The following is an 18627-nucleotide window of genomic DNA, read 5'->3' as shown; positions in this document are numbered from 1 at the left end:
GGCTCTGCAGCCTGGACAGGTCCTGTTGGGCGTGTTCGACGGTTCGGTAGTCGACTGGCTATCCTTGTGATCTGCTAACAGCTAGCAGTAGTTTAGAGGAGTTACAGACAGAGGTTTAACTGCCACGTTAGTCCTAAATAAACCGTGAAGTACCTGCTCAGAGCGCCGCGTTGGAGTCAAGGGCTGAGGTGATTTATCGACCCAATTGGTCTGATTCTATCTACTTTATTGGTCTGCTGTGTGATCTCATAGCTTAGCTCTGGAAAAACAAGTTCTTAACTCACTGAACCTCTAACCAGTTTTAATTTAATGAACGATAGGACAACTAAGTGGGTTTATATATTTTATCACCGTAGAGAATAGAGGTGTGTGTGTGTGTGTGTGTGTGTGTGTGAGAGAGCGAGAGTAGGGTGGATCTATTTCTAGATACTGAATGATTCATTAGCTGGTAGTCAGTCTTCAGGTCATTGTTATAAACCTCCCTCCCCTCTCCTCTCCTCTCCTCTCCTCTCCTCCCCTCTCTTCTCCTCCTCTCCCCCTGTCCTCTCCTCTCCTCTCTTCACCCAAGGAGGTTCAGAATAATGACCTACAGCAGAAGAGTTTCCCCATAAGAGGAGAGAGGAGGAGGAGGAGAGAGGATGGAGCAGGACCACAGCCTCCTGCTGGATGAGGAGGCGTGCGCCCTCCTGGGGGTGCCCCAGAGGTCAGAGGTCGTCTTCCAGTGGCTGACCAACCTGAAGCACCTCCTGCCTGCTGCCACCCGGGTGAGACTCTCATAACCTGTCTTGTCTCTATGACCAGTTTGTCTCTATGACCTGTCTCTCTTTATAACCTGTCTCTCTATGACCTGTCTCTCTCTCTGACCTGTCTGTCTCTATGACCAGTTTGTCTCTATGACCTGTCTCTCTCCATAACCGGTCTCTCTACTTAACCTGTCTCTCTGTAACCTGTCTCTCTCTCTCACCTGTCTGTCTCTCTCCAGGTGGAGGTGAAGGCGAACCAGGTGCGTCTGGTGAACCAGCTCCAGGCGGTTCTGACCGGTTCCCCTGGCCCGCCCACCCGCTGCCTATTGGCCCACTGCCTGGCCCTGCTGTACCGGCTGGGAGACCCCCTCTCAGCTGGCCAATCGGTGGACATGTGCAACGCCATCATCCGCAGCAAGGACGACGCCCCCTCCAGCCTCCCCACCAGACTGTGAGACAGGCAGACAGACTTTAACACAGACAGACAGGCAGATAGACGTTAACACAGGCAGATAGACTTTAACACAGACAGACAGACTTTAACACAGACAGACAGACAAGCAAACAGACTTTAACACAGACGGACAGACTTTAACACAGACAGGCAGACTTTAACACAGACAGACAGGCAGGCAGACAGTAACACAGACAGACTTTTATCACAGACAGACAGACTTTAGTATGGACAGAGGGACAGGCAGACAGACTTGAAAACAGACGGACAGACTGTAACACAGACAGACAGACTTATACACAGACAACATACTTTGAGACAAACAAAAGTAATTTGAGACAGACCCACATGAACGCTCAGAAATGGCACTACTTCTAAACTTGAAACGTGACATCTTAGTGTGTGCGTGTGTGTGTGTGTGTGTGTGTGTGTGTGTGTGTGTGTGTGTGTGTGTTTGTCAGTGCGGCGATAGCCTGTCTGGGCTCTCTGTATGAGCATCTGGGCCGGACGTTGCTCCACTCCTTTAACGACTCGCTGGGCAACCTGCTGAAGGCCTTCAGGAATGCTGAGGTACGACCCCATACCCTGCTGGGTTCTAGTCCCGGTTCTCATGCCCTGCTGGGTTCTAGTCACGGTTCTCATACTCTGCTGGGTTCTAGTCCCGGTTCTCATACTCTGCTGGGTTCTAGTCCCATAACCTGTGTTGGGTTCCAGTCCCAGGGCTGGTTCTCTCTATAACGTGTGTTGGGTTGTAGTCCCAGGGCTGGTTCTCTATAACGTGTGTTGGGTTCCAGTCCCAGGGTTGGTTCTCTCTAACGTGTGTTGGGTTCCAGTCCCAGGGCCGGTTCTCTCTAACGTGTGTTGGGTTCCAGTCCCAGGGCTGGTTCTCTCTATAACGTGTGTTGGGTTCCAGTCCCAGGGCTGGTTCTCTCTTTAACGTGTGTTGGGTTCCAGTCCCAGGGCCGGTTCTCTCTATAACGTGTGTTGGGTTCCAGTCCCAGGGCTAGTTCTCTCTATAACGTGTGTTGGGTTCCAGTCCCAGGGCCGGTTCTCTCTATAACGTGTGTTGGGTTCCAGTCCCAGGGCTGGTTCTCTCTTTAACGTGTGTTGGGTTCCAGTCCCATCACCTCTGGTTCTCTATAACGTGTGTTGGGTTCCAGTCCCAGGGCTGGTTCTCTATAACGTGTGTTGGGTTCTAGTCCCTGTGCTGGTTCTCTCTATAACGTGTGTTGGGTTCCAGTCCCAGGGCTGGTTCTCTATAACTTGTGTTGGGTTCCAGTCCCAGGGCTGGTTCTCTCTATAACGTGTGCTGGGTTTCAGTCCCAGGGCTGGTTCTCTCTATAACGTGTGTTGGGTTCCAGTCCCAGGGCTGGTTCTCTCTATAACGTGTGTTGGGTTCCAGTCCCATCAGGGCTGGTTCTCTATAACGTGTGTTGGGTTCCAGTCCCATCAGGGCTGGTTCTCTATAACGTGTGTTGGGTTCCAGTCCCAGGGCTGGTTCTCTATAACGTGTGTTGGGTTCTAGTCCCTGTGCTGGTTCTCTCTATAACGTGTGTTGGGTTCCAGTCCCAGGGCTGGTTCTCTATAACTTGTGTTGGGTTCCAGTCCCAGGGCTGGTTCTCTCTATAACGTGTGCTGGGTTTCAGTCCCAGGGCTGGTTCTCTCTATAACGTGTGTTGGGTTCCAGTCCCAGGGCTGGTTCTCTCTATAACGTTTGTTGGGTTCCAGTCCCAGGGCTGGTTCTCTCTATAACGTGTGTTGGGTTCCAGTCCCATCAGGGCTGGTTCTCTATAACGTGTGTTGGGTTCCAGTCCCATCAGGGCTGGTTCTCTATAACGTGTGTTGGGTTCCAGTCCCATCAGGGCTGGTTCTCTCTATAACGTGTGTTGGGTTCCAGTCTCAGGGCTGGTTCTCTCTTTAACGTGTGTTGGGTTCCGGTCCCATCAGGGCTGGTTCTCTCTATAACGTGTGTTGGGTTCCAGTTCCAGGGCTGGTTCTCTATAACGTGTGTTGGGTTCCAGTTCCAGGGCTGGTTCTCTATAACGTGTGTTGGGTTCCAGTCCCAGGACCGGTTCTCTCTATAACGTGTGTTGGGTTCTAGTCCCAGGGCCGGTTCTCTCTAACGTGTGTTGGGTTCCAGTCCCATCAGGGCTGGTTCTCTCTATAACGTGTGTTGGGTTCTAGTCCCAGGTCCGGTTCTCTCTATAACGTGTGTTGGGTTCCAGTTCCAGGGCTGGTTCTCTATAACGTGTGTTGGGTTCTAGTCCCAGGTCCGGTTCTCTCTATAACGTGTGTTGGGTTCCAGTCCCAGGGCTGGTTCTCTCTATAACGTGTGTTGGGTTCCAGTCCCAGGGCTGGTTCTCTCTAACGTGTGTTGGGTTCCAGTCCCAGGGCCGATATGAGATCCTGCTGGCGGTGGAGCGGGTTCTGCGGGGATCCGGTTCCGGCGCCGCCCCGTGCCACCGGGAGATCTACAAGGTGGCCCGGGCCTCCCTGACCGACCGCTCGATGGGGGTCCGCTGGGCCGCTGCCATGGTAACCACAGCCCCCCCTGAGACCCCTCTGTGTGTGTGTGTGTGTGTGTGTGTGTGTGTGTGTGTGTGTGTGTGTGTGTGTGTGTGTGTGTGTGTGTGTGTGTGTGTGTGTGTGTGTGTGTGTCATTTTAGGATGTGTATATGTGTGTTGTCGCAGGTGTCTGTAGGTATATATATTGTGTATATTTGTCTGTAGTTATAGGTGTGTGTAGGTTTGTGTAGTTGTAGGTATGTATAGGTATGGGTGTGTGTAGTTGTAGGTTGTATATTGTGTATAGGTGTGTGTAGCTCTAGGTATGTATAGGTGTGTGTGTGTGTAGGTATGTATTGTGTAAAGGTGTGTGTAGTTGTATGTTTGTATACGTAGGTGTGTGGTTCTATATTGTGTCTGGGTGTGTGTAGTTGTAGGTTGTATATATTGTGAACAGGTGTGTGTAGTTCTCGGTATGTATAGGTGCGTGTGTGTGTAGCTGAATGTGTGTCTTGTGTGCCAGTGTCTGTTGGAGCTGCAGCGCGAGGCCGTCTTCCTCTGGTCCACTGAGCTGCACAACATGGCCACCCTCTGCTGCAGGGCCTTCGAGGGCTCCACCTATCAGGTGCGAGTGGGCGTGGCCAGACTGCTGGGCACCCTGCTGGCCGCCGCCCTCCAGCCACGGCAGCCAATCGGTACGCAGGACACGGCCCCACCAGGGGAGAATATCCACATCACTCAACACTGTGTTACGTAGTAACACAGTGGAGTACCGGTAATGACAGTGGAGTACCGGTAATATAGGAGTACCGGTAATGACATCTGTTGCCATGGCAACGTACCATACCATGGTAGCTAAGCCGTAACCCTTCCAATATCCATACCAGTAACTACATCAGTAACCATAGCAACATCCATATCATAGTAACTACACTAGAAACCATAGCATCATCCATATCTGTCACTACATCAGTTACAATAGCAACATCCATACCATAGTAACTACACTATAACCATGGCAACATTTTTACCGGTAACTACATCAGTAACCATAGCAACATCCATACCATCGCAACTACACTAGAAACCATCGTAAGATCCATACCATAGTAGCCGAACATAGCAATCCACCCCAGTGTGTGTCTATCCCAGTAACCATGACAACACACCACACCTCACCCCTACAGCGGCGGTGCAGCCGGGGGGGCGGGGCCGGACCCTGGAGGAGGTGATGGACGTGCTGACGGCCGGGTTCCTGAGGGGCGGGGCCAGCTTCCTGCGGGCCAGCGGAGACAAGCTGAAGGGAACCAGCTCCGTGGGCAAGGACGTCCGCATGGGCGTGGCCCAGGTGAGTCGGCATAGCAACCACTCGATTACCATCATCCACACTGGTGAGTTTGCATAGCAACCACTCGGTTACCGTCATCCACACTGGTGCGTTGGCATAGCAACCACTCGGTTACCATCATCCACACTGGTGTGTTGGCATAGCAGCCACTTAGTTACCATCATCCACACTGGTGCGTTGGCATAGCAACCACTCAGTTACCATCATCCACACTGGTGCGTTGGCATAGCAACAACTCGGTTACCATCTTCCACACTGTTACGTTGGCAGAGCAACGACACCTATCGTCGTCGTCATTGCGTCGGCATAGTAATGGTTTGTTCCTGAATCCTCGAACGCCAGACTTCCGAGTCAAAAGTCGAAGATCTCCCAGCTTTCTTGCGGCATTTCTCGAAGGCACGCCCCCTTTTTGTCTTCATCTTTCGAAAATCTGAGAGTAGACCGAGAGCAGTGATGACGCTCTCAACAAAAGGGCTGTGCCCGTGAAGAGAATATATTTTTTGTATTTGTACCACGTAGGTCATTTTAATGTTGATTTTAAATGCTCTTACACACTACACGATTACATTGCTACTTTATTCCGGTCACCAATTTGTACATTGCACGGTCTTGCTGTGCGTGCAATACAATGTAAAGTTGTGTTGTTTGTTTTCGGGCTGGTTTGCTAAAGAGGCTAGTGTAGCTAACAATAAACAACGACTAGCCAACTTCATGACACAATCACAAAGACGAACGGTAGCGCTATGAACGCTCCGAGACCGGAAGTGACGTCAAACGTGCAACTCGGAAGCCTGGCGTCCGAGGATTCAGGAGCACACCGTAACCGGCCCCTCCCCTGCAGGCCTGCGTGGTGCTGGTGTCCACCATGGGCAGCTCCTGGCTGGAGGGCAGCCTCCCCAGGCTGCTGGGCCTCCTGGCGCAGCTCGCCCACCAGCCCCGGGCTGCCCACAGCCCCGCCTCCTCGGCCTGCACGCGGGCCTGCCTCTCCTACATCCTGCGCTCCGTCCTGGGCCCTCTGCTGGGGGAGAAGGCCCTGGCCAACGCCGCCAGGCACGTCTGTCTGGCCGTGCACACGCACACGGCGGCGCTGGGTGAGAGCACGCACACGCACACGCACACGCACACACACACACAGACTCAGCTGCTCATTACGTATGTGTGTGTGTGTGTGTGTGCAGACAGCGGTTCTCCAGAAGGGGTTCAGGGTCACATCATGCTGGAGTGCTATCTGCTGGAGCTGGCCCGGGTCCTCCGCAGCCTGGCCTCCACCGCAGCCCCCCTCATCACAGACCCCTGCACAGGTACCGCACCTGGTACAGGTAACACACCTGGTACACACACCTGGTACAGGTACCGCACCTGGTACACACACCTGGTACAGGTTACACACCTGGTACACACACCTGGTACAGGTAACACACCTGGTACAGGTTACACACCTGGTACACACACCTGGTACAGGTGACACACCTGGTACACACACCTGGTACAGGTAACACACCTGGTACAGGTTACACACCTGGTACACACACCTGGTACAGGTGACACACCTGGTACACACACCTGGTACAGGTAACACACCTGGTACAAACACCTGGTACAGGTAACACACCTGGTACACACACCTGGTACAGGTTACACACCTGGTACACACACCTGGTACACACACCTGGTATGCACACCTGGTACGCACACCTGGTAGACACATCTCGTACACACACCTGGTACACACACCTGGTACGCACAACTGGTACGCACACCTGGCAGACAAACACACACCTGGTAGACACACCTGGTCCACACACCTGGTACACACACGCACCTGATATACGCACCTGGAATACTGCAAACAAACTGGGGTTTCCTGCGTTTATGTGTGTGTGTGTGTGTGTGTGTGTGTGTGTGTGTATGTGTGTGTGTGTGCGTGTGCATGTGCGTGTGTGTGTGTGCGCAGCCCTCCTGGACACCGTGGTCTCCGTCCTCCTCCACCCGGCGGCGGCAGCGCGGCTGGCCGCCGCCTGGTGCCTCCGCAGCGTTGCCATGGCAATGCCCTCCCAGCGCTGCGTGCTGCTGGACAGGTGGGCCGAGCGCCTGGCGGCCCTGAAGTCGTCCCCGGAGGCCGTGGCCGGGTACAGTGCCGCTGTCGCCGCCCTGCTGGCCGGAGCCCAGCACTGCGCCCTGGGCCTTCCCCACAGCAAGGCCAAGGTACTGCATACCTGCCGTTACACCTGGAGCTCACCTGTGACTCACCTGTAGCCCACCTGTAGCTCGCCTGTATCTCACCTGTGTCTCACCTGTAGCTTGCCTGTAGCTTACCTGTAGCTCACCTGCAGCTCACCTGTATCTCAGTGGTGACTCTCCTGTAGCTCACTGTTAGCTAACCTGTAGCTCACCTGTGACTCACCTGCAGCTCGCCTGTAGCTCACCGTTAGCTCACCTCTAACTCACCTGTGACTCACCACTTGCTCACCTTTAGCTCACCGCTGAATAACTTGTAGCCCACCTGTGGCTCACCTGTGGCTCACCTGTGACTCATCGGTGACTCACCTGTAGCTCACCTGTGACTCTCGACTAGCTCACCTGTAGCTCACCTGTAGTTCACCTGTAGCTCACCTCCTCATCTATTTGTATCCTGTCTTGCTTGTGTGCATCGTGTGGTGCAGCTGGTCCTGGGCGTGGCAGAAGACCTCCTGCGCTCGGCCAATCAGAACAGTCGCCTGTCCCTGCAGAGGACTCAGGCTGGCTGGCTGCTGCTGTCTTCACTCTGCACCCTAGGTAGGTGGGGGTACACCACCCCGGGTACATGAGGGTACACCACCCCGGGTAGGTGGGGGTACACCACCCTGGGTAGGTCGGGGTACACCACCCTGGGTAGGTCGGGGTACACCACCCTGGGTAGGTCGGGGTACACCACCCTGGGTAGGTGGGGGTACACCACCCTGGTAGGTGGGGCTACACCACCCTGTGCTCTGTCTATCATGCGTGTGCTGACAGTCCTGTTGATCACCTGCAGGTACGGCGGTGATGGAGCATCACCTGGGCCGGGTGCTGCTGCTGGTCAGGTGTGTGTTCCCTCCCTCCGTCAGGGAGCAGGACATGGAGCTGCACCGTGGGGACTGCTTCACCTGGCAGGTGACCCTAGAGGGCCGGGCTGGGGCGCTCTGCGGTCAGTATCTTCACCTGAAGCTCACCTGAAGCTCACCTGTAGCTCACCTGAAGCTAACCTTAGATCACCTGTAACTCTCCTGTGTGTGTGTGTCTGTGTGCGTGTGTGTGTGTGTGTGTGTGTGTGTGTGTGTGTGTGTGTGGCGTCCTGCAGTGTTGAAGAGCCTGCTGCTGTACTGCAGGGAGCTGCTGACCGATGACATCATCAGCCGCCTGCTCACACCTCTGGCCTGCGCCGTGGCGCTGCTCGCAAAGTCAGTGTGTGTCTCTGTGTGTGTGTATATGTTTTGTATGTTAAATATGTTGTTTGTGTGCGTGCGTGTGTTTCTATATGTGTGTGTGTGTCTCTGTGTGCGTGCGTGCGTGTTTAGATTTCTGTGTGTGCTTATGTGTGCGTGTATGTTTATATGTGCCTGTGTGTGTGTGTGTGTGTGTGTGTCCCAGGTGCTCCTCTCTGACCCGTTCCTACGGGCCCCCCCTCCGCCCATGGGCGGTCCTGTACAGACTTAGGCTGTACCAGGTCCTGGCCCTGCTGCCCCCCCACACCTACCAAGGTAACCATGGCGACACGGACGACACAACCTAGCTTCAGAACACACTTCTGTCGGCTTGAGTGTGAGCGGTAACCCGACACGTGAGGTCAGCGTTCACCCTAGAGGTCATCGTGGAGCTCCTCAGACCTACGGTGATGTCATAACAGGACATGTTCTGATGTCATAAGAAAACATGTTGTGGTGTCATAAGAAAACATGTTGTGGTGTCATAACAAAACATGTTCCGATGTCATAACAGGACATGTTCTGATGTCATAACAAAACATGTTCTGATGTCATAACAGAAGACGTTGTGATGTCATAACAGAACATGTTCTGATGTCATAACAGAAGACGTTGTGATGTCATAACAGAACATGTTCTGATATCATAACAGGACATGTTCTGATGTCATAACAAAACATGTACTGATGTCATAACAAAACATGTTCTGATGTCATAACAGAAGACATTGTGATGTCATAACAGAACATGTTCTGATGTCATAACGGGACACGTTGTGATGTCATAACAAAAGGCTTTGTGATGTCATAACAGAACATGTTGTGATCTTATAACAGAAGACGTTGTGATGTCATAACGGAACCCGTGGCTCCTCTTCCTCAGAGAGCTACGGCATGGTGATGAAGGAGCTGCTCAGCGACCTCTCCGGCCCGGAGAACGCCACCCAGCCGTGCTCCGACCTCACCCTGCTCCCCCCGCTCTGTCGCCACGACGACCTGATGCTGGTGGGCCCCGCCTTCGGCCCCCCCGGCCGCGGCTCCATCGAGGAGAGGGTGGGTGACATCACATCCTGTCTCTGGTCCCTCCGTCCGTCTGCAGAGGGGAATTCCAGTGTTTAGTCGAGGCGGAAGTTGGTTCGATGTGGTCTGATGAACTTCCTCTCGCCCCTCCCCTCTCAGCTCCATAGCAGCAGTGTGGGAGGCGGTAACCTTGACAACGACCCCTTCTCTCTCTGCGACGGGGGGGAGGACAGCCCGGCCCCCCTCCCCCCGGCCGTGGCGCTGACAGCTGCCGCCGTCCAGCTGTTTGGAGAGCTGTTCCCCCAGGTCATCACCGCGCACAGGTAACTCCCTAACTAGGTCATCACTGCTAACAGGTAACTAACTTACTAACCAGCTTGCTGGCCAGATGACCTGCCGGGTTACCAACCCGTGATCGGTCCCTCCTCCCAGGCTGCAGATCCTTGAGCAGTTCTCCCGCTCGCTGGACCAGCTGAAGGGACAGAAGCAGCAGACGGTCCAGACCCACGTGTGTGCTGCTCTCTGCAGCCTGCTGAAGGTACTGCGCCACATGTGTGTCTATGGAACATACCCAGCTGTATTCTGGACAGTTGATCCCTGCCTGTTTTGGGCGGTGACCCCGTTCTTAGATGACGTCTGTTTGCGTATCGTGGGCCGTTGTACGGGACCTTTAACCCGACTTATTTAATCATCAAACACCCTTAGCCTATCGTTGTCCCCTGAGGCGGCCCTTTGTGATACCGGACGCTGCCTTCATCCCTCTCCCCAGCACCTGGGCAGCGCCGGCCTCAGCCTGGGGCCGGAGGAGCTGCGGGCCCCAGCGCTGGCCCTTTTGGTCGGGGCTCTGGAGAACTCGAGTCCCCTGCTGCGCCTTGCGGCCTCCGAGGGCCTGGCCAGACTGGTGCAGGCCGTCAACGACCCTGGATTCACACACACACTGTCTTTAGTCTGTCTGGAGAGGTACACACTGACCACTACACACTACGCACACACTGTTTGTAGTCTGTCTGGAGAGGTACACACTGACCACTACACACACACTGTCTTTAGTCTGTCTGGAGAGGTACAAGAGTGTTGTGTTGTACTGGGTGTGCTGTACTGGGTGTACTGGTTTTATTGTACTTGGTGTGTTGTACTGGTAGCATTGTACTGGGTGTACTGGTTTTATTGTACTGGTGTGCTGCAGGCTGCGGTCAGGGAGGGATGCAGTGGCGCGGAGCGGCCACGCCCTTGCCGTGGGGGCGCTGTACCGCTACGTGGGCGGAGTCCAATCGCCCCAACACCTCACTTCCTGTCTGGGGGTCCTCAACACCCTGGCCCAGGACACCAGCTCACCTGAGCTCCAGGTACACACACACACACACACACACACACACACACACACACACACACACACACACACACACACACACACACACACACACACACACACACACACACGCAGCCTCTCAGTAAGAAGTGTAACTTATAATAATAATAATTGAATTATACTTTCTACAGATTTTTTATCAATTACATCTGGTGTGTGTGTGTGTGTGTGTGTAGACGTGGTGTGTGTACGGTGTGTGTGTCCTCCTAGACGTGCCCAGCGGGGGGGGCGTGTGTGTGTCGGTGTGTGAGCCGTCGGTCGGTCACCTGGTGCAGCTGCTGCTCTCCTCCCCCCCCTCCCCCCCCGGCCTGCCCCGCGCCCTCGGACGCCTTCTGCACGCGCTCACAAGCGCCCTGGGACCCGAGCTACAGAGTCAGCAATCTCTCTCTCTCTCACTCACTCACTCACTCACTCACTCACTCACTCACTCACTCACTCACTCACTCACTCTGCCCCACACACATTATTCTTCTTCTTCTGAAATATATTAGTTAATATACATATGTTTTCCTCATTAACCTGTGTGTGTGTGTGTGTGTGTGTGTGTGTGTGTGTGTAGGCGCGCGGCCTGCGGTGTCTGTGCTGCGTGCCAGCTGTGTGTTGGCGTGCTGGATGCTGCAGACCACTCCGGACCCCCTGGTCCAGTCCCAGCTGGTCTCCTGCCTCCAGAACCTCTACCTGTTCTGCCCCGCCCACATCCACCTGGAGCGCCTGGTACCGCTCCTCTGTGTGAGTACTACAGTACTACTACTGATACTACTAATACTACAATCCACCTGGAGCGCCTGGTACCGCTCCTCTGTGTGAGTACTGCAGTACTACTCCTGATACTACTAATACTACAATCCACCTGGAGCGCCTGGTACCGCTCCTCTGTGTGAGTACTACAGTACTACTACTGCTACTACTAATACTACAATCCACCTGGAGCGCCTGGTACCGCTCCTCTGTGTGAGTACTGTAGTACTACTACTGTTACTACTAGTACTAATACTACAATCCACCTGGAGCGCCTGGTACCGCTCCTCTGTGTGAGTACTACAGTACTAATACTAATACTACAATCCACCTGGAGCGCCTGGTACCGCTCCTCTGTGTGAGTACTACAGTACTAATACTAATACTACAATCCACCTGGAGCGCCTGGTACCGCTCCTCTGTGTGAGTACTGCAGTACTACTACTGTTACTACTAGTACTAATACTACAATCCACCTGGAGCGCCTGGTACCGCTCCTCTGTGTGAGTACTACAGTACTAATACTAATACTACAATCCACCTGGAGCGCCTGGTACCGCTCCTCTGTGTGAGTACTACAGTACTACTACTGATACTACTAATACTACAATCCACCTGGAGCGCCTGGTACCGCTCCTCTGTGTGAGTACTGCAGTACTACTACTGTTACTACTAGTACTAATACTACAATCCACCTGGAGCGCCTGGTACCGCTCCTCTGTGTGAGTACTGCAGTACTACTACTAATACTACTAGTAATTCTAATACTACAATCCACCTGGAACGCCTGGTACCGCTCCTCTGTGTGGCCCAATCCCAAAGTGAGCCCTGAGGACTAAGGACTAAGGACTAAGGACTTAATTGATCTCAGGTGCAAAGCGAGCGCGTGTGTGAGGCCACGAGGCCTCAGATAGGTATATATGGGATTGGGACAGCACTTCACGAGAGCACATGTTACCTTGGCAACGTTTAATGGCAAAGATGTTGCTGACACTTGCCGGTTTGGGAATTCTCATTTTTAGTTTTTATTTTTGTTCTTTTGTAAATGCAATGAAAACAATCGGCTACAGCAATTTATTGATATTAGAAAATCTAATTTTTACTTTTGAATACTTCAGTATAAAGGATGTATTGAATAATTAAGGTGATTATTGGCCTACACATACTAAACATAAATCAGAACGGGCTACATTTGGCTGAATTATAAAAGGTATAAGTAGTAATATGAATAGCCGTTTGGGAGCAAAAAAGCTGGCTCTTGTTGGTGAGCTGATCCAAATGATCGGCTCATTAAAATAAGGAAATTCCCATCTGATCGCGCATTGACAGTAACGTCGCCTTGTTGTTTGCCTTCCTAATGTCCGGATTTCCCTATGGTCTACGCGGAAAATGTCAGAACGCTTTGAACTGTGGGTAATTCCCTTAAGCAAAGTCTGCGCTGATGTGGACTTACGGAAAGGGCTCGGTAAGTGTGGACTCAAACCCTCACGCCCTTTAGAATTCGACATTGGGATAGCCCTAAAGCCTTAATAATTTCGCGAGAACGCGCAATAAAGTCTGTGAGTCCTTGAGTCCGGGCATTGGGATTGGGCCCGTGAGTACTACAGTACTACTACTGTTACTACTTCTACTGATACTACAATCCACCTGTCCTCTATGTGAGTACCAGAGTACTACTAGTACTACAACTAATACTACTGATACTACAATCCACCTGTCCTCAGTGTGGGTACCAGAGTACTTCTATCACACATCTCAGTGAGTACTAATACTTCCCATGTTTTTGTTTGCGTTTGCAGGAGATGTTGTTGGACAGCTCCGTGCTGGTAGGTCTGTCCTCAAATATAGATCTATAGATATAGATATATACTGTAGGTGTGTGTGTGTGTTTGCATGTGCGTGTGGATATCTATCCTTCATGTACTGTGCCTTTCAATATTGAACCTACCTGCCAATTCTGAAGTTGTGTATATTAAAATCTAGTGTGTGTGTTTGTGTGCGTGTGCAGGTGGGTGTGTGCTGCTCCTACGTGTGTGTGCGTGGCTCGGTGCTGTCGTGTGTCAGACAGCTGGTCCAGCGGGGGGCTCTGCAGGTGGCCCAGCACGCTGTGGGCCTGGTGAAGGAGCTGCATCGTAGGGACCACTCCCAGCTAGGTACATACACACTCTACACACGGTATATACACACACTGTACTGGATGGATCTATAGATCTATACTGTATATACCTATACTGTGTCCATCTATACTGTCTGGATTTATACTGTATATATCTATACTGTGTATATCTATACTTTATACATCTATACTGAGTATATTATACTGTTCAAACATAAACAATGTATATCTATACTGCATATATCTATACTGTGCTCATCTATACTGTGTATGTCTATCCTGTATATATCTATACTGTACAAATCTATACTGTGTATATCTATACTGTGTATATATCTATAGTGTATATATCTATCATGTGTGTATCTATCCTGTGTATATCTATGCTGTCCTCAGAGCTGACCCTGAAGGAGGTGGGCCTGGAGGGGGCGCTGTTCCTCCTGCTGGACCAGGAGCAGGAGGAGGTGATCCGGAGGGACGTCCAGGAGACCCTGGTACACCTCCTGGTCTCGGCGGTCCAGAGGGGGAAGCTGCTCCCCTGGATCAAGCTCTGCAAGGACGTCCTGTCTGCCTCCTCCGGTCCGTCGCCATGGTTACACTCTACGACGCGCAACCAACATATTACATCCAACATGGGACACTAACATGTTACACTTAACATGTTACATCCAACATGTTACACTAACATTTGAAACTAACATGTTACATCCAGCGTGTCCTCTACATGTGTGTCACTACATGTGTCACTAGCGTGTTCCTCTCCATGTGTCACTTGCGTGTTCCTCTACATGTGTCACTACATGTCACTAGTGTGTCACTAGCATGTTCCTCTACATGTGTTCCTCTAGCGTGTTCTTAGCGTGTTCCTCTCCATGTGTCACTAGCCTGTTCCTCTAACGTGTTCTTAGCGTGCCACTAGCATGTTCCTCTCCATGTGTCACTACCGTGTTCCTCTAGCGTGTTCCTCTACATGTTTCACTATCCTGTTCCTCTAGCGTGTTCTTAGCGTGTTCCTCTACATGTTTCACTAGCCTGTTCCTCTAGCGTGTTCTTAGCGTGTTCTTCTACATGTTTCACTAGCCTGTTCCTCTAGCGTGTTCTTAGCGTGTTCCTCTACATGTTTCACTAGCCTGTTCCTCTAGCGTGTGCTTAGCGTGTTCCTCTAGCGTGTTCTTAGCGTGTTCCTCTCCATGTGTCACTACCATGTTCCTCTGGCGTGTTCTTAGCGTGTTCCTCTACATGTTTCACTATCCTGTTCCTCTAGCGTGTTCTTAGCGTGTTCTTCTACATGTTTCACTAGCCTGTTCCTCTAGCGTGTTCTTAGCGTGTTCCTCTGCCCCCAGACTCGGGCGCGGTGGAGCCGGAGGAGGAGGGGGGTGACGACTGGGCGGTGTTCCGGGCGGTCCCAGAGGGGGCGGGACCCTTCAGCGCCCTGGGCTGGCGGACGCGGGTCTTCGCCGCGCGCTGCGTGGGCCGGCTGCTGGAGCTGAGCCAGAACGCCGGCCCCGCCCACTTCGACATCACCCTGGCTCAGGAGCTACGGCAGGTCCAGACCGAGGGTGAGACAGACAGACAGACTCACTCACTCACTCTCACTCACTCACTCCTTCTCACTCACTCACTCACTCACACTCACTCTTTCTCTCTCACTCACTCACTCTTTCTCACTCACTCTTTCTCTCTCACTCACTCTCACTCACTCACTCCTTCTCACTCACTCACTCACTCACACTCACTCTTTCTCTCTCACTCACTCACTCTTTCTCACTCACTCTTTCTCTCTCACTCACTCTCACTCACTCACTCCTACTCACTCACTCACACTCACTCTTTCTCGCTCACTCACTCACTCTTTCTCACTCATTCTTTCTCTCTCACTCACTCACTCACACTCACTCTTTCTCTCTCACTCACTCACAAACTCTCTCTCTCTCACTCACTCACTCACTCTCACTCTTTCTCTCTCACTCACTCACTCTTTCTCACTCACTCACAGACTCTCTCACTCACTCTTTCTCACTCACTCACTCTCGCTCTTTCTCACTCACTCACTCACTGACTCACTTACTCACTCACTCACTCACACACACTCTGATCTTGTGCGTGTTGTAAGTGGCTTTGGAGATCTATATAGATACATCTATCTATATAGATCTATATAGATTTATATAGATACATCTATCTATATAGATCTATATAGATGTATAGAGATGTATATACATCTATATAGATGTATGTATCCAGAGCGACCCTAGCTGGCCGTGTGTTGCAGACTTCCTGGTTCTCCACCTGGGAGAGCTGGTGAGGATGTCCTTCATGGCGGCCACCGACTCCAGCGACGCAGTGCGTCTGGCCGGGCTCCAGGCTCTGCTGCTGATCATCAGGACCTTCTCCTCCTCCCCGGAGCCCGAGTTCCCTGGACACAGCCTGCTGGAGCAGTACCAGGCCAACGTAGAATACCCACATATATCAGACACTCGCACGCATGCAGAGCCTGTCAAGGTCCTCACAAGCACACTGAACTGTGTGTGTGTGTGTGTGTGTGTGTGTGTGTGTGTGTGTGTGTGTGTGTGTGTGTGTGTGTGTGTGTGTGTGTGTTTAGGTCGGGGCGGCCCTCAGACCAGCCTTCGCAGCCGATGCCCCCCCTGATATCACTGCTAAGGCCTGCCAGGTCATCATCATCATCATCACATACCGTGTCATCCTTTGACCTCTGACCCTGTGACCTCTGACCCTGTGACCTCTGACCCGGTGACCTCTGACCCGGTGACCTCTGACCCCGTCTGTAGGTGTGCAGCGCCTGGCTGTCCAGCGGGGTCGTCAGCGACCTGCGGGACCTGCGCCGCGTCCACCAGCTCCTCGTCTCCTCATTGGCCAAGCTCCAGGGGGGGCGGGACCGGCCCAGCCCGCTCTACAACGAGGCCGCCGTCACCATGGAAACGCTGGCGGTGCTCCAGGCCTGGGCGGAGGTCAGCTCGGATCCCGGCGTCACGTGACCCTGGTTGCCGACGGTAACCACAGCCTCCTGACCAGCGCTGTGTCCGTCCCCCCCAGGTGTACATCGTGGCGGTGCAGAGGCAGGGCGGCGCCCCCGGGCCGGAGGAGCCGACCAATGAGGACTCGGGGTCTGTGGCCGTGGGGGCGGACCTACTGGAGCTGGTCCAATCAGATCTCCCGACGCTGAGCCGGCTGTGGCTGGCAGCGCTGCAGGACCACTCCGCTCTGACCCTCCCCCAGGACGACGCAGCTCAGCTCCCCGCGGCCGGTAGGGGAGGGCGCCGTGTGGCTGGGTGACGGTTGTGACAGGGTGGATGGTGTGACAGGGTGACGGTTGTGACAGGGTGAAGGTTGTGACAGGGTGACGGTTGTGACAGGGTGGATGGTGTGACAGGGTGACGGTTGTGACAGGGTGGATGGTGTGACAGGGTGACGGTTGTGACAGGGTGGATGGTGTGACAGGGTGACGGTTGTGACAGGGTGAAGGTTGTGACAGGGTGACGGTTGTGACAGGGTGGATGGTGTGACAGGGTGACGGTTGTGACAGGGTGGATGGTGTGACAGGGTGACGGTTGTGACAGGGTGAATGGTGTGACAGGGTGAAGGTTGTGACAGGGTGGAGGTTGTGACAGGGTGGAGGTTGTGACAGGGTGGATGTTGTGACAGGGTGGATGTTGTGACAGGGTGAAGGTTGTGACAGGGTGGATGTTGTGACAGGGTGAAGGTTGTGACAGGGTGGATGTTGTGACAGGATAGAGGTTGTGACGGGGTGACTGTTGTGACAGGGTGGGTGTTGAGACAGGGTGGATGGTGAGACAGGGTGGATGGTGAGACAGGGTGGATGGTGAGACAGGGTTAACGTTGTGACAGGGTGAAGGTTGTGACAGGGTTAACGTTGTGACAGGGTGAAGGTTGTGACAGGGTTAACGTTGTGACAGGGTTAACGTTGTGACAGGGTGAAGGTTGTAACAGGGTTAACGTTGTGACAGGGTTAGTGTTGTGACAGGGTTAGTGTTGCGGTTGCAGGAGGAGTGTTCTTCACGGCGGAGACGAAGCAGCAGGCCAGGAGTCACTACACCTCCTGCTGGGCTCCCATCCTCCACGCCTCGGCCCTCTGGCTGCAGAGCACCGGTCAGCTGCTGCTCCCACCCCCCACATACTCCTCACGTACTCCACGACATACTCCTTTTACTCCTGTATACTCCTCTATACACCTCCTACTCCTGTACAAACCCATATATACTCCTGTACATACTCCTCTATACTCCTCCTACTCCTGAACATACTCCTCTATACTCCTCTATACCCCTCCTACTCCTGAACATACCCCTCTATACTCCTCCTAGTCCTGTACAAACCCCTATATAGTCCTGTACATACTCCTATGCATGCTCCTGTACATACTCCTCTATACTCCTTTATACTGCTAAAAGGTTAAAGGTAGTATAAAGTGTATACTAATATTGGTGTTCCAGGCTTTGTGATGTCAGAGGAGGAGCCAGCCCACCTGTCTCGCCCGGCCACGCCCACCTCCATGGGTCAGAGGGGCTCTGGGGGCCGAGCCAAGAGCCCGGAGGACATCAGCACGGACAGGCTGAACCTCATCCTGGGTGAGGACGTATTATATACTACTATACAGCATAGTGTTATACACTACCATATACAGCATAGTGTTATACACTACTATATACAGCATAGTGTCATACACTACCATATACAGCATAGTGTTATACACTACCATATACAGCATAGTGTTATACAGCATAGTGTTATACACTACTATATATAGCATAGTGTTATACACTACAATATACACCATAGTGTTATACACTACCATATACACCATAGTGTTATACACTACTGTATACAGCATAGTGTTATACACTACTATATAC

The 18627-nt window shown here is 52.7% G+C and overlaps 1 protein-coding gene across 1 annotated transcript in view; it reads left to right on the top strand.

Moving 5' to 3' along the window:
• The first annotated feature begins 70 nt into the window (after positions 1–70).
• The window catches only part of heatr5a (HEAT repeat containing 5a), a 27048-nt gene continuing 8491 nt past the window's right edge, over positions 71–18627 (top strand). The window contains exons 1-31 of the mRNA XM_079751823.1: positions 71–188; positions 569–764; positions 983–1194; positions 1659–1767; positions 3583–3732; positions 4226–4397; positions 4890–5050; positions 5892–6141; positions 6229–6351; positions 7005–7255; positions 7714–7825; positions 8064–8216; positions 8370–8469; positions 8660–8769; positions 9376–9545; positions 9672–9835; positions 9945–10050; positions 10282–10472; positions 10699–10858; positions 11058–11253; positions 11441–11610; positions 13419–13445; positions 13628–13772; positions 14132–14314; positions 15079–15294; positions 16008–16186; positions 16338–16406; positions 16525–16704; positions 16790–17000; positions 17759–17863; positions 18208–18342. Of these exons, the coding sequence (XP_079607949.1) occupies positions 639–764; positions 983–1194; positions 1659–1767; positions 3583–3732; positions 4226–4397; positions 4890–5050; positions 5892–6141; positions 6229–6351; positions 7005–7255; positions 7714–7825; positions 8064–8216; positions 8370–8469; positions 8660–8769; positions 9376–9545; positions 9672–9835; positions 9945–10050; positions 10282–10472; positions 10699–10858; positions 11058–11253; positions 11441–11610; positions 13419–13445; positions 13628–13772; positions 14132–14314; positions 15079–15294; positions 16008–16186; positions 16338–16406; positions 16525–16704; positions 16790–17000; positions 17759–17863; positions 18208–18342 (4636 nt within the window). The 5' untranslated portion in view covers positions 71–188; positions 569–638. The remainder of the gene's footprint in view (positions 189–568; positions 765–982; positions 1195–1658; positions 1768–3582; positions 3733–4225; positions 4398–4889; positions 5051–5891; positions 6142–6228; positions 6352–7004; positions 7256–7713; positions 7826–8063; positions 8217–8369; positions 8470–8659; positions 8770–9375; positions 9546–9671; positions 9836–9944; positions 10051–10281; positions 10473–10698; positions 10859–11057; positions 11254–11440; positions 11611–13418; positions 13446–13627; positions 13773–14131; positions 14315–15078; positions 15295–16007; positions 16187–16337; positions 16407–16524; positions 16705–16789; positions 17001–17758; positions 17864–18207; positions 18343–18627) is intronic.

The sequence above is a fragment of the Pollachius pollachius genome (assembly GCF_949987615.1).
Source record: "Pollachius pollachius genome assembly, chromosome: 15".
NCBI classification, from domain to species: domain Eukaryota; kingdom Metazoa; phylum Chordata; class Actinopteri; order Gadiformes; family Gadidae; genus Pollachius; species Pollachius pollachius.
Note: the sequence above shows the minus strand (reverse complement) of the source record. Positions and strands in the feature narration are given on the sequence as shown.